Source organism: Echinops telfairi, unplaced genomic scaffold (assembly GCF_000313985.2).
Source record: "Echinops telfairi isolate 266 unplaced genomic scaffold, ASM31398v2 ScPeMD7_7467;HRSCAF=8505_0, whole genome shotgun sequence".
NCBI lineage: Eukaryota > Metazoa > Chordata > Mammalia > Afrosoricida > Tenrecidae > Echinops > Echinops telfairi.
In genome coordinates, this window is record NW_022111367.1 from 9,324,812 (window position 1) to 9,339,036 (window position 14,225).

The window sequence follows — 14,225 nt, forward strand, 5'->3', positions numbered from 1 at the left end:
CACAAGGTCATTGGTTCAAACCCACCAGCTGTTCTGTAGGACAAAATCAAGTCTTCTCCCATAAAGATTTACAGTCTCGAGAAGCCAACATAAGGTTCCTATAAGTTGGAGCCCCCTCAATGGCAGTAGTTTGGTTTGGTTGGTTGAGTCATCATACACGAAGGGATTTTTAAAAGTTTGTGGAAAATTTGAATGAACAGATCCTGCAATTTTTTCATGAGCTTTTTGAAGCCCTTGCATTTGAAGCGTTTACCACGGTCTGTCTGCCAGATGCTGTGTTCGGTGCCGGAAGAGAGAGAACTCAGGGGAAAGGCCCCTGCCCCAGTGAAGCTTGTGCTTCGGTTTAGGCATACAAGCCCAATGCACGTGAGATATCACGGTGTGCACAGAGCCTATGCATCACCTGACACTATGCATTCTCTGACAATAAATAATGAAGCTTAGCTGCCAGGAGGTTATCTAGCTGGTTAGCAGTCAACCCAGGACCAGACCCCAGATTGGCAATCCAATGCATTTTATTTTCTTTCTCCTTTTTTTCGCTGTCAGATAATATACACACATCTCAACTTAAAGCCCTGTGGCATAGAATGTAAACAAATATGTTGATGGCTTTAAAAGTAGCTGGAAAAGATGAGATTTAGATGTAATGAACAAGAAGTACAAGAGCAGAATAACCTAGCCAATGAGCGCCAAGGCAGCGACGCCTGTGTAACACACGGAGCACACATGGTCTGCTTGATCTTGTCTTTGCATGTATTTTCTGCCGTTGACAGTGTGTAATCTTACCACTCTTCTGTCACTCTCTATTAGGGGAAGATATTTGAGTTTTTCTTCTCTGACAGGCTTCTTTCTGTCTTGCACAGGTTCTAGCTTTGGTGTGTTTCACCATGCCTGCTGTATTTGTGGGCTAATGACAAAACCAACCAGACTAACTTGAAGTTACCAGGCAATGGAGGGAAATAAAGTTGCAGGGCCTTGAAAGTGTGGCAGAGGAACTTGAACTTGATGTGGAAGATCATGGGGAACTATGATCTTCCGAGCGCATGAAATGACACAATGAACGTGGATTAAGGAAGACTCTTTGCCAGGAGAACTGGATAGTTTCTACATTTTTCTGACAGTATGTGAATCAGTCTTTTCATTCTAAGTAGAATAAAAGTTTCAGATTAATCAGAATAGACTAGTTTAAAATTCAGTCAGAAATTACTCCTGAAATCTCAGAATCTTAGTACAAGGGGACTTCAAAATGTTCCTGGAAAACCAGAATTAAAAGATGATGGGATTTTTCCATGATTTTTTGAGACACCCTTCATGCTTAAGTAAGCTTTTATATATGAGGGGCTTAGACTACTGTATTACACACAGCTTGTTGGTATTTATGATTGTAGATGTTGTTACTAATAATTTAATCTGCTAGCTTCTATTACAGCACCCTAAAAGAAGGCTAAAGATTCTGACTCTCATTATGGAGACCAGAGGGAAAGAGACTATAGTAATTTCCAGATCATCTGGGATGTTAATATCAGGCAAAGAAAAGATGGGCAGGAGAGATATTGGCTATAAAAAACCTCATGCAGGATTTATTTACTGACTGTATACCATGTAGGAGACAAGATTAAGCAGATCTCAGGGAGAATAAAGCTCAACTTTTTAGAAAAATTATAGGACAGATGCTGAATCAAAGCTCAGATATGGTGATAGTGAGATGTCGAAGGAATAGGAGGCCCGAGGAAATAGAAATTTGGAACCCGGATGAGAAGCATAGAATTAGACCCATCTCTCATTGAACACATTTCACATAAGGGTGATATCCTAATGCTCTCAGTCAGAATACATGGTCTAGGGTCAGCTGGTTTGGATTTAAATTCTGTGATCACTGCTCAGCGTGGCTCTGATCCTCTTAGTTTCCTCATTAAAGCAGGCATGACACTAGTGCCCATCTCTCATAGCAGTTGTTGTTGGCTTCCATGGAGCTTATTCTGACTCATGTTATCTTCCCAGGTAACTCGGGGTGGGTTCTAATCACCAACCCCTCAGCAAATAGTAGTTTCAACACCCAAGGACTCTTTCTCATCAAAGTTAAATGAGATGATGCTGCAGAGGGTTTGGATAAGTAGCATGTAGTAAATGTTTAGTTGTTTCTTCTTAGATAATTTAGGTTTTTGTTGAATAGAAGTTTGTGGATTGTTCTTTAAGTGATCATGTTTTAAAAGTTTAATGTAGAACCAGATGTCCACTAACATCTGTTCACATGAACTTCGACCTCAATGGATTCAAAACAGTGGGCCACATATTGTTACAAGATTTTAACTCATGTTTTTCATTTTCTCCTTGTTCACCTAATGTCAATGACCAGATATTTTTACCTTTACAGATAATAAAACAGTACCATAAATAAAAAGTGACCAAAACAGATCATTATAAGGGCTAATTTAAGCTTCATGTTTCCCCTTTTAAAATTATACATTGTGTGCTTTTTTTTTAACTGACTGAAAGGCGTAACAACCTTTCCTCTTGAAATAAGAAAATTTCTGTGAGTGGAACATATTTTTATATCTAAGTTGGCTTGTTGGTTTATTAGCTGTCGTTTTTAAAAATTATATAATATTTTTATTGACGTCTCTTACTTATTCCAATATATCCCTTCCCTTCCCATAATAATTAGGTGTTGTTTAAGATGTCTAGTTTAAGTCACAAGGTGTTAGAGGTTACAAACTTCACTTTTGAAAATATGACTTGTGATACTCTTCATTATCAGAATTGATATAATTGTCAATAGAGACAATTAGTGTTTGTTGGGGGTAACATGCGGGTGGGAAAGACAATTATAAGATGGCAGACAGGTTGCTCATACTTGGGAAAGTCCTGCTACCCATAATATGGCATTGTTTTGAGCAAGTGTATGATTTGGAAAGAATCCTGGGATCTCTGCGTTTGTAATTTTATATTTTACTCCTTATCTATCCTCAAACGAGTCTTCTTTAAACAAGTGGCAACTACATTTCTTGCCTCCCCTTATCCCCTCTCAATTAGCCAACTATTGAAACACTGGTAAAAGATACTACCAACCAATGGCTGAAAAACAAATGATCCCCTAGAGACACAAAGAAAAGCCCCCATAAAATTATTTGTTCCCAGGAAGAACATAACAAGTAGACCTTCCCTGAGGGGCTGACCCCAATCTCAACTACATGGACAGTCCCCTCTCCCAACAGAAGAATTTACTTCAGAGGACAGCACTGAAGCTACAGCTCAGGAGAAGGACACGTCTGATCAGAGCACAGGGGAGCAAATGAAGGGAGAGGGAGAGAGAGTGGAGCACGTTCTGGCCCACCAACCCTTGAGGATGATATCCCTGCTCAGAGCAGCCAATGCACAGAGAGGACCATATGGCTGGCCTCACTACGAGACATGACATCCTTCACTGACCCATAGCCCTACAGAGGACAACACTGGAGAGAGACAATGCAGGAAAAGCGCCCGATCTGACCCCACCACACTGAGGTGAAACACTAAGGGTGTGCAACAGAACAGCAGGGGAGCAGAGCAAGGAAGTCCCCAGGGAGTACCAAAAATAGACTTTGGGGCCAGGGTGTAGCACCCTCATCAGACTCAACCAGAAAACACTCCTAAAGGTCAACAAACAAACCTTGAACTATTTACAGACTTTTATTTTTTCTTGTTGTTGGGGGTTTTTTTTTGGTTGCTGTTTTCTTTTGTTGCTTTGTTTTGCTCTGTCTTGTTTTTGTGCATGTTATTATCTCTGCAGGTCTAGCTAGATAAGATAGGCTGGATAAACAATCTGGAGGAGAAAACAATGAGACTGAAGGTTGGGGGGGCGGGGCAGCGAGAGGGGAAGGCGGGGTAAAGGAACTGGGTGTTAACAAACTCAGGGACAAGGGAACAGGAAGTGATCCAAAATCTATGGCGAGGAGGGTGAAGGAGGCCCGGTAGGGGTTCATCAAGGGCAATGTAACTGAGATGAATTACTGAAACTCAAATGAAGGCTGAACATGATAGTGGGACAAGAGGAAAGTAAAAGGAAATAGAGGAAAGAACTAGGAGGCAAAAGGCATTTATAGAGGTCTAAATATGGGCATGTACATATGTAAATATATTTATATATGATGACAGGGAAATAGATCTATGTGCATATATAGTTAAAAGGTTTAGTATTAAGGTCACAGATGGACATTGGGCCTCCACTAAGTACTCCCTAAATGCAAGCACACTTTGTTCTAATAATCCAGCACTCTGAGATGCGCACCTTCCCGACAAGATCACTGAAGACAAATGGAGGCAGAAGTAAATGTGGTGAAGAAAGCTGATGGTGCCTGGCTATCAAAAGATAAAGCATCTGGGGGTCTGAGAGGCTTGAAGATAAATAAGTGGCCATCTAGCTCAGAAGCAACAAAGCCCACATGGAAGAAGCACACCAGCCTGTGAGATCACGAGGTGTCGAAGGGATCAGGTTTCAGGCCTCAAAGAACAAAAAATCATACCATTGTGAATGAGAGGGAGTGCAGATTGGAGACCCAAAGCCCATCTGTAGAGAGCTGGACGTCGGGAAGAGACGATTCAGTCAGGGTGCAGCGTAACACCGATGAAACATACAACTTTCCTTGAGTTCTTAAATACTTCCTCCCCTTCCCCCCTGACCTCATATCATGATCCCAATTCTACCTTATAAATCCGGCTAGACCAGAGGATGTACACTGGTAGATAGGAACTGGAAACACAGGGAATCCAGGACAGATAAATCCCTCAGGACCAATAATGAGAGTAGAGATACCAGGAGGGGAAGGGGAAGGTAGGGGAGAAAGAAGGAACCGATCACAATGATCTACATATAACCCCCTCCCTGGGGGATGGGCAATAGAAAATTGGGTGAAGGGAGACATCACACCGTGTAAGACATAAAAAATAATAATTATTTATAAATTATCAATAGTTCGCGAGGGAGGGGAAAATGAGCTGATACCAAGGGCTCAAGTAGAAAGCATATGTTTTGAGAATGATGATGGCAACAAATATACAAATGTGCTCGACACGATGTATGTGTGTATATATGTATGTGTGGTAATGAGTTGTACAAGCCCCTAATAAGATGATTTAAAAAAGCAAAAAAACAAGTAGACCTTCCTCCATATTGGGTTTTGTTTTTTTTTAATTGCTTGCTATTGAGTTGATTTGAATTCATGGAAAGCTCTTTTGTGTCAGAATAGAACTGTACTTCATAGTTTCCAGTGGCTTTTTTTTTTTTTGCAAGTACTTTATTAGGCATTTGTTCCAAAGTGCTCCAACCTTTCCTTTATCAGCTAAGCATGTTAACTGTCTGTACCCCCCAGGATTCCACTTTCTAATGGTTGGTTACTTCTGTGTAAAGGTCTTGTCTCACTTCTGAACGGTAAATTCTTAAGTACTGTGCAGACTCTTAACTTTAGTCATCACTGCCTTTTTTGATGTTGCTTTTCCAGTCTATCTTTTACTGATTAAATTCTCACTGAAATACTGACCATGAACAGTGAGCACTGGAAGCATACTGAAAACTTTGTAGCTTTCGGCTCTTTATTCTAAAAGAGTACTTTGAAACTAAGGTGCATGATTCAAAATGAAACAAAAATAACTGGTATTACTGAGGAAATACAATCTAAAATGGTAAGAAACATTGATTTTTAAAAATTTTATGAATAAAAAGTTATGATATGAACATTTTTACATTGGTAATATACAATCCAGTCAGTCTTTTCCCAGATTATTGGCAGAAAATATTACTTAAATTTTCATTGACCCACAAGTTTTCACTGTACACAAGAATTATTAAGATAGCTTTTTTATGTACATGAGGAGGCTCCAGAGTTTGTGAAATGGAATGAAGAGATAGTGGACTTTTCCCATACATTTTTGGAAGCCCCCTCTTGAGCTGTAAAATACATCTGCTTTCACGTTGGATGGAAGTGATGAGAAATTAGAGCACAATGTGTCTATCTTTTAAGGAAATCCTAATTAGAAGTTGAATGATAATTTTCTTTATAAGTCTTGCAGTTTATTTTGCTGTAAATCCAAGATTTAGTCCTTTATTTTCCATTTAACAACTTGGAATGTATTATTGTTTGTGTTTCTGTCATTTCACGTGAGTTTTCTTCTGGGACAGACCTCACAGCACTGGAAATTGATACACTCACTTGACGTTTCAGCAGCTTCATCACTTTTCTCTTGTACCCTTTACATGCAAAAAAATAAATGAAAGGGTCCATGCAACAATTGAAGTTCATCAGGCACACTGTAAAGTGCAGAGAAATCTGGAAGGAATATCTTTGGCTACAGTCAAGGAGACCAGGAGCATGAAGCTTCTTTATCATGTGTTGAATAATTGCAATATGATAAGGTGTGAAACAGATAACAAACACAATGATTATAAAAATGATGGTGTTGAGGGCCTTTTTGTTGACACCGGATTTTTCAGTTAGTGGGTTTTGTTTGGCGGTTTTAAAGAGTTTGCAACAGATCTGGGAGTAGCAGATGAGAATGATTATGAGTGGAAGAACATATCCTATTAAACATGCCCCTAGCAGAATCCAGGGAAGCGATTCTGTCTCTTCAAAGTTTGGATATTCCATGCACGTAGTCCTTTTGTTCTCATCCTTTGACATGGGCTTTACAAGTAGTGGAAGAGTTTGAGCAAATACTAGCATCCAGACAAATATGCACACGCCTTTCGCATGTTCAATTCTTTTCATCTTGTTGTATCGCAGAGGGTGCACCACAGCAAAGAACCGGTCAATGCTCATGCAGGTCATGAAGTTCACACCTGCGTATGTGTTGATGTAAAACACAAGCGCAGTTATCCTACACAGGGCGTCGCCAATTTTCCAGTCAAAGCCAAGCGCGTAGTACACTATCCGTGTAGGCAAAGCAGTGGTAAAAAGTATGTCAGAAATCACCAAATTGGTTGAATATAAGGTGGTAGAGTTGATTTTCTTTCTGTTTTGGAAGATGACCACCAAGGCTAGTAAGTTCCCCAGCAGTCCAACGATGAAAACAACGCTGTAATGCAGAGGCATTAGGATCCTGGCTGTACTGTGGTGTGCATAAAGGTCACAGTCGTTTCCCTGAGGAGTTGTAGAAGCTGTGGTAAAGTTAACGTCCATCTTCAAATCTCTCGATGGTGTTCCAGGTCTCTAGGAAAAGCCAAGAAGGGTCCATTTAATTAAAAATGTATTTACTTTAGTTTGTCTAATTTTGAAAATAGCAGGATTTATATATTTTTTTTAATTTTATGATTATATGATAGAGTTACATAGGTGATCAAGATTAGGAAGAACCGAGCATAAATTTATGTTTTTATTCTCATATTTTGATTGGTTTGACAAAGTTCCTTTAAAGAAATTAAACTCAAAACTAAACCACTGCCATTCAGATGGTACCCAATCACAGCAGCCCTGTTTTCAAGACTAAATCTGTATGGGAGTCGACGGCCTCATCTCTCTTCTGTCAGGCGGCTGGTGATTGGCTTGGTCCACCTTACAATTTGCAGCTTTGAAATAAGGCAAAAGAGGTTAAGAATAAAATCATGTAAAGCAAGCACATTCCTGATAGGTATAAACGTTTGCTTTTATATTGAATTTTACTTGGGCTTTTTTTTTTCTTTTAAGCCAAGTGCATATCACTGCCAGGAAATGAAATTAGTCACACATTTATGTAGTGAAATATGAACTTACCACAGTGATCTGATTTGTGTTAACCTAAAAAGTATGAGAAACAAACTTAGATCTTGCAGGAACTGAAAGTTAGGTTTCTTTTAAAAAAAAAAAAAAAGGAGAAGAAAGAAAAAAAGCAACTTTAAGGGGAAATTTTAAAATTAATTTAAAATGGTATCACCCTGCAGGTATCCCCATGATACATCTAGTATACATTCCTATATTTGCATGTAGTAGCAAACATTACATACAACATATATTCTACTTTGCTGTATTCGCTTAACAGTCTCATGGGTCAGTTACGCTGTCTATGTGTCATATGCAGATATTAGCTAGATATTCTATAATATTTCAATGTACCAATGCATAATTATGTAAGCTACTCCTTTGGTGGACATTTGGATTATTTCCATTCTTTTCCTTGATCAAATTCTTAAAATCCTAGGTTGGGAAGTACAAAGCTCTACATAAGACTCCACGAAGGAGAGTGAGACCTCCTAAAGCCAGGGATGAGTAGAGCAATAAAGTAGAAGACACAGAAGGCCTCTCATAAGACTACCCCAGTGGAAATGTTTCTTCATTTTGCTGAAAATTTCAGCCATATTTCTTTTTGAAGATTGTTTCAAAGTAGGTTCATGGTAAACGACTTAAAATAGTTGGTGGGGATGACTATTCAGTGGAATCCAATGCACCTTTCTAGGAATAATAATAATAATTTTAATAATAATCCTAGGAATAGTACTTTTATTTGTATAGTTTATTGTTTTTTACTTTTATTTGTATCGTCTACATGTTTAACATCAAACAGTGACCACACAATGATTGACGAATGAATAGGTAAATCATCTTTTTCTTTTTGGAATCTGAAGCAAATGGTTTTTCTTTTTTGTCTGTAAGTTCAATCATTCTTCAAAAAAAAACCTTGGTCCTTCTGATATGCTTTCCAAAGCTAGTCTTTCAGTGCTCTCTATTCAGATTGACCAATTTACTGGTATTAGGTGCTTGCCATGTGTCAGAAGCTTTTTAATCACGTCACATGTGTATATACCTCAGTGCAGCCCCGTGAGCTAAGTACTGTTTTTGCTTGGCAGGTGAGGAAACGGAGTGTGAGATCACGTGAAGGTCGTGCTAGATAGGAGGAGGCTTCAGAACGTTTGTGGGAAAATTCCATTATCTTCTCATTCTATTTTCACATAAATCTTTTGAAGTACCCCCATCCCCACCCCATCCCCTTGCGCTTCTCTCTGGTGATCTAACCTCAGATCTCCCATTCTGTCCAAACTCCTTCTCACTGCCACCGAATCACCGAGAGCTCGTGCCATCAAAAGTTATCGAGGCTTTTAAGGGTCAAATGTCCTGCTTGTTGTTTTCAGTCTTTGGATAGTAAATGCCTCTCCTCGTTGTTCGGGTGTAACTGTATATTCCAGGATGTAGTAGTCAAAGTAACTCACTGTTGGGTGGCCACTTGTGACCTGCTATTTAGGATAGATACATAGAGTTGAACGTGGAGTCGATGGTGTCCTGTCATTTTATTGCCTGGAGGAAAACACAGAACACTGACTGTGTGTTTTCTCTAGAATGTATTTCATTGCCAATGGAGTTGCTAGCAGTTCTTTAGATACTATCATCACATTTTTGCATAACCGGACATGTTGACATGAACTGACAGGTTCTATCTAGCCACAAAATGGAAAGAAATAGAAGACCGAAGCAAAACTCATTTATTAGTATTTAAGGAAATGTTTAAGATCTGGTATAAATTGTCCTTTGAAAATATTTACCCTGGAAACAAACTTGGAAGCATTTACTATTTTTCATGAGGTACATATATATTCCAGGGCCCTCATTAAAATGTTTGGTTAGTTTTTACCAGCTGCAGAAACAAAACAAATTTACTATTGGCACAGGTAGGTTAGTTTAAACATTGAATCCCATTCGATGATCTGATATTGTAGCCTCCCACCTAATTCCCAATAAAATAGCAATTAAAAAAAAAAACATCTGTACTACATTCAGAAATGTAGATAATATTAGAATACCAGCCTTTAGTTAGCGATAATCCTTTCATGGCTGAGTTGTTTTCTGCTCTGAATTTTTTATTGACACCATGTGTCCCCAGCAATCTAAGTTGTGCTGAAATCAAAAGCAAAAAAATTATTTTTGAGGAAATTTGGGTTTTGATGCAAGTATGTAGAACGAATATGTCCAAGTGGACCCTGGTGGTAGGTTTATGGGTGGCAGGATAGATGGAGCAAAGTCACTTTCTACAGATTCACATAGCTGTGAAGACCTCTGCCAGCGAGTGGCAAGCAACACGGCAGGAGCTGGGGCGGCATCTTCCCAAGAAACCTGAGAAGCTGAAATTGTTTGTGAGGTATAGACGGCCCACTGGTCACACAAGGGTGAAAATTCCTGGAATACCATCCTTACCCCTCATATTTATTATTTTAATAATATCAACACTTTAAATGAAAAGGGTTTGTGAAACTTCTCGGAAACCTATCTATGTTCAGGCCATAACCATTAATTGGACGGCTCCAGTGATGCTGAAATGACAATTGTTAAGAGATAACTTCTGTGTAAGGCCAAGTTTCCTCAAGCCAGTTGATGCTGTGAGGTGACCTAACTCAGAGTGCTGACGGTGCCTGCAGCAAAGAGGAAGTTTCATGAGAATGCTTTGAAAAACAACACAGCGAGGCACAAAATAGCAGATACAAAAATATGAATTTGTATTTTTAAAATCATTTTATTAGGGGCTCATACAACTCTGTATTTTTATATTGTTTACTAATTAGTATGGTTTGACCAGATTCCTCGTCTGCTTTCACTTGATAACATTCTTTGACTATTTTCTTGACAAAAGCTGACTGAAGAAAAAATTCTTGTATGGGGGTAAAAAAATCATTGAGAAAGTGGGGAGAGGATGAAGGCTCATGATAAATTTGAACAGCAAGGACATAATTATACTGAGGAAGTCGACCGACATAGATCTGTCAGGACAGTATGTGAGGCTGTTTCACCTCCCTGGAGAAAGGACATCAGTAACCGTGGAAGAGAGAACTCGTCATGACTTCCTCCTTACCTAGTACCTCTTTATATAAGCATTTGATCATTATTTGGGAAAGTCTCCTTGTCCTAGCAGTTGAACAAACAAGGGCATGAGAGTCTAGCCCATTGTCACACACGTCATTCAATGGGTGACTTTTCTCATTTCCTTTTTTGTTGACTAAACAGCCATCATTTGAACTTTTCTGTATGACATTTTCCTATAAACTAGGCAAGTGGAAAGCATTATTACCAGGTATGGAAACAATCTGTGGCACAGACAGGCGAAGACCAGTACAGCCACAACCTCCCATCACTTCACTGGTAAAATTCAGATGGGCCATTCCATTATTACTTTAATAGTACACACCTCGGTGGTGCAAATGGAATGTGCTCAGCAGCTGACTGAAGGGTTAGCTTGCAGGGTTGAGGTTCCTCAGAAGAAAGGCCTGGTGATCTCCTTCCAAAAAATCAACTATTCAAAGCAATCCTGTGGGGGACATTTCTATTCTGACACATTCAAGGGGTCACCTTGACAATTGATTTGATGGCAACTGTTGCATGCCTCAGTTAGCCTCTTTTTAAACGAGTCTTTGTCTATTTTCAGCATCTTTTTTAGCCAGGTTTAACTTGATAGCTGTGTCTTTGTCCTTGTTGACTGCCCATGTCTTCTGATGAGGGGAAGTAGAAACCCCTGAAGGAACCTCACCTATATCAGGATGGTCATATTCAAAGTAGAGCTGTTGGTGTTTAGTCTATCTGAGAGGACCTCCCCCTGATTGTCTCCCGAGGAGCTTACTCAAGTCTGCTTCTGTAAGTGTGACACAGTTGAGGAGCAGCGGTGGGATGATTAACTCTGTGATCCTACTGCTAACACTCAGCTGCCCTTGTCCACCCTCTGAAGCTCATGTAGCCGTCCACAGCCCACTCTTTGTGCAGTCTTCACCAGTCTGCAGATGCCCCTTTCTGCCTCGTTTGGGGTCCTAACCCAGTGGGCACTCCACCAGCCAGCCTCAAGTTCTTAAATATGTGTATATCCTTGGAAAAGGGAAGAGTGCCCGATGCTGTTAATTATTTGGTGTAAAACTATGTACCTACACATTGAGGCTTTTACCTGTTCCAGCTATTTTTCTTTCCCCTTTCCATGATTATTTGTTCCTTGCATGGCTGTTGGAAAGCTTACTTCTTGCTAACGTCACATCAATTTTGACACATAGCAACCCCAGAGAACCAGGTAGAATTGCCCCTGTGTGTTTCTGAGATTGTGTAACCCTTCACGGGAGTAGAAAGTCTCATCTTTTTCCTGCGGTTGAATTGCTAACCTTTCAATTAGCAGTGCACCACCAAGGTATCAAAGTATCAAAGGCAAAAGTGGCGGTGACCTTAATGACTTGATTTACACAGTATAATCTGTAGAAACTAGAAACAAATTAAAATCTCACTCTAGTACTGATTCCAGAGTACGGAGACAAATACCCTATGTTTACGTGTGGCACAATTTGACCTATATGTAAGATAACTACCTGCATATTAGTTGGGCTGCTAACTGTAAGGTCGGCAGTTGGAATGACCAGCTGCTCCATGGGAGAGAGAGACAAGGCTTTCTACTTCCTTACAGAGTTACAGTCTCTGAAACTGACAGGGGCCAGTTCTTCCCTGCCCTGCAGGGTGGCTATAAATTTGGATCGACTTGATGGTGAGTTGGGTTTTTGGAGTAAGATAAAAGGGCTCTTTCTGTCGAGGATCTGTATCTGCATAATATACCTTTTGAGTCTAAAACATTTCTTGAAATAACCCATATCTTTTCTCTTTAAAATTCAAAGGAGTTTCCAGTTTTGTTTTTGTCTCTATTATCACATGGAATGTAGAATGAAACATTAAATATACTTATTTTATATATGAACAGAATTCATGAAAAAATTATGTTTACCTTAAGTGCAGGTTCCCAGCCAGGGGCTGTGAGACATTTTAGACTCTGTCCTCCTTGCCATTTGCCTCTGCTCAGTCAGCGGTTCTGTGCATTCAGCCTAACCCTAATCCTTTTCTGTTCATGCATCATGTATTTATTTCTGTCTGTCTGTCTGTTTACTACTCTCACTACCACTGACTTCCTTCAGACCATCCTCACTTCTCTATTGAGCTACGGCAGCAGCCTCTCGAAGTGACTCAGAGAATGCTGGACGAAGTGAAAACTTATGGACTTTGATGCATGCTTTCTTTCATTATTGGATTCCTTGGTGATCATATCTCCTCTGATGCCTGGGGTCTAGCCATCCCATGTTATTCGCATGCTTTTGAATGTCTCATATGCTCTCGCTACTCCGATCTTGTGATGCTTTTTCCTCCTCTCCCCATTCTTGTAGCCTCACGTCCTGCTTTCCTCCAGGACTTAGTTCACAATCAGCTGCTTCTGAAAGCTCTCCTTAGTTTTTATTCTCTCTGCTTCCTCTCCAACACCCTCCAAGAAGGCAGTGTGGGTTCTGGCTAGGCTCTGTGTTTGTTAACAGCATCTGTGAGAGGGCTTCAAAAAGTTCATGGAAATATTAAATTTTCTTTTAGTTTCATTTTCCGCCACATTTTCAAAAAAAATCATTTTATGAGGGCTCGTACAACTCTTATCACAATCCATCCATCCATCCATTGTGTCAAGTACTTTTCTACATTTGTTTCCCTCATCACTCTCAAGACATTTGCTTTCTACTTGAGCCCTTGGTATCAGCTCCTCATTTTTTCCCATCCCTCCCCGCTCACCCTTCCCCCATGAACCCTTGATAATTTATAAATTATTATTATTTTGTCATATCTTACACCGTCCGACATCTCTGTTTATTTGCCCACTTCTCCACTGTCCGTCCCCCAGAGAGGAGGTTATATGTAGATCCTTGTTATCTGTTCCCCCTTTCTTCTTCACCTTCCCTCTACTCTCCCCGTATCGCTGCTCTCATCAATGGTCCTGAGGGGTTCATCTGTCCTGGATTCCCTGTGTTTCCAGTTCCTATCTGTGCCAGTGTACATCCTCCGGTCTAGCCGGATTTGTAAGGTAGAATTGGGATCATGATATTGGGGGGGAGGAAGCATTCAAGAACTAGAGGAAAATTGTATGTTTCCTCGTTGCTACACTGCACCCTGACTGGCTCATCTCCTCCCCGCATCCCTTCTGCAAGGGGATGTCCAATTTCCCACAGATGGGCCCTGGGTCCCTAATCCGCACTCCCCCACATTCACAATGCTATGATTTTTTTTTTTTTTGTCTTTGATGCCTGATATCTGATCCCTTTGACACCTTGTGATCTCACAGACTGGTGTGCTTCTTCCATGTGGGCTTTGTTGCTTCTGAGCTAGATGGCCGCTTGTTTACCTTCAAGCCTTTAGGACCCCAGACGCTATATCTTTTGACAGTCGGGCACCATCAGCTTTCCTCATCACATTTGCTTAGGCACCCATTTGTCTTCAGTAATCATGTCTGGGAGGTGAGCACAC

The 14,225-nt window shown here is 40.2% G+C and overlaps 2 protein-coding genes across 2 annotated transcripts in view; one reads left to right on the forward strand and one right to left on the reverse strand.

Annotated features, from left to right (window-relative positions):
* The window catches only part of UBAC2 (UBA domain containing 2), a 203,858-nt gene that overhangs the window by 84,754 nt on the left and 104,879 nt on the right, over positions 1 to 14,225 (forward strand). The window lies entirely within an intron of this gene.
* GPR183 (G protein-coupled receptor 183) overlaps positions 5,730 to 14,225 on the reverse strand; it is a 12,526-nt gene continuing 4,030 nt past the window's right edge. Inside the window, exon 2 of the mRNA XM_045283783.1 lies at positions 5,730 to 7,181. Within this exon, the coding sequence (XP_045139718.1) occupies positions 6,078 to 7,151 (1,074 nt within the window). The 5' untranslated portion in view covers positions 7,152 to 7,181 and the 3' untranslated portion in view covers positions 5,730 to 6,077. The remainder of the gene's footprint in view (positions 7,182 to 14,225) is intronic.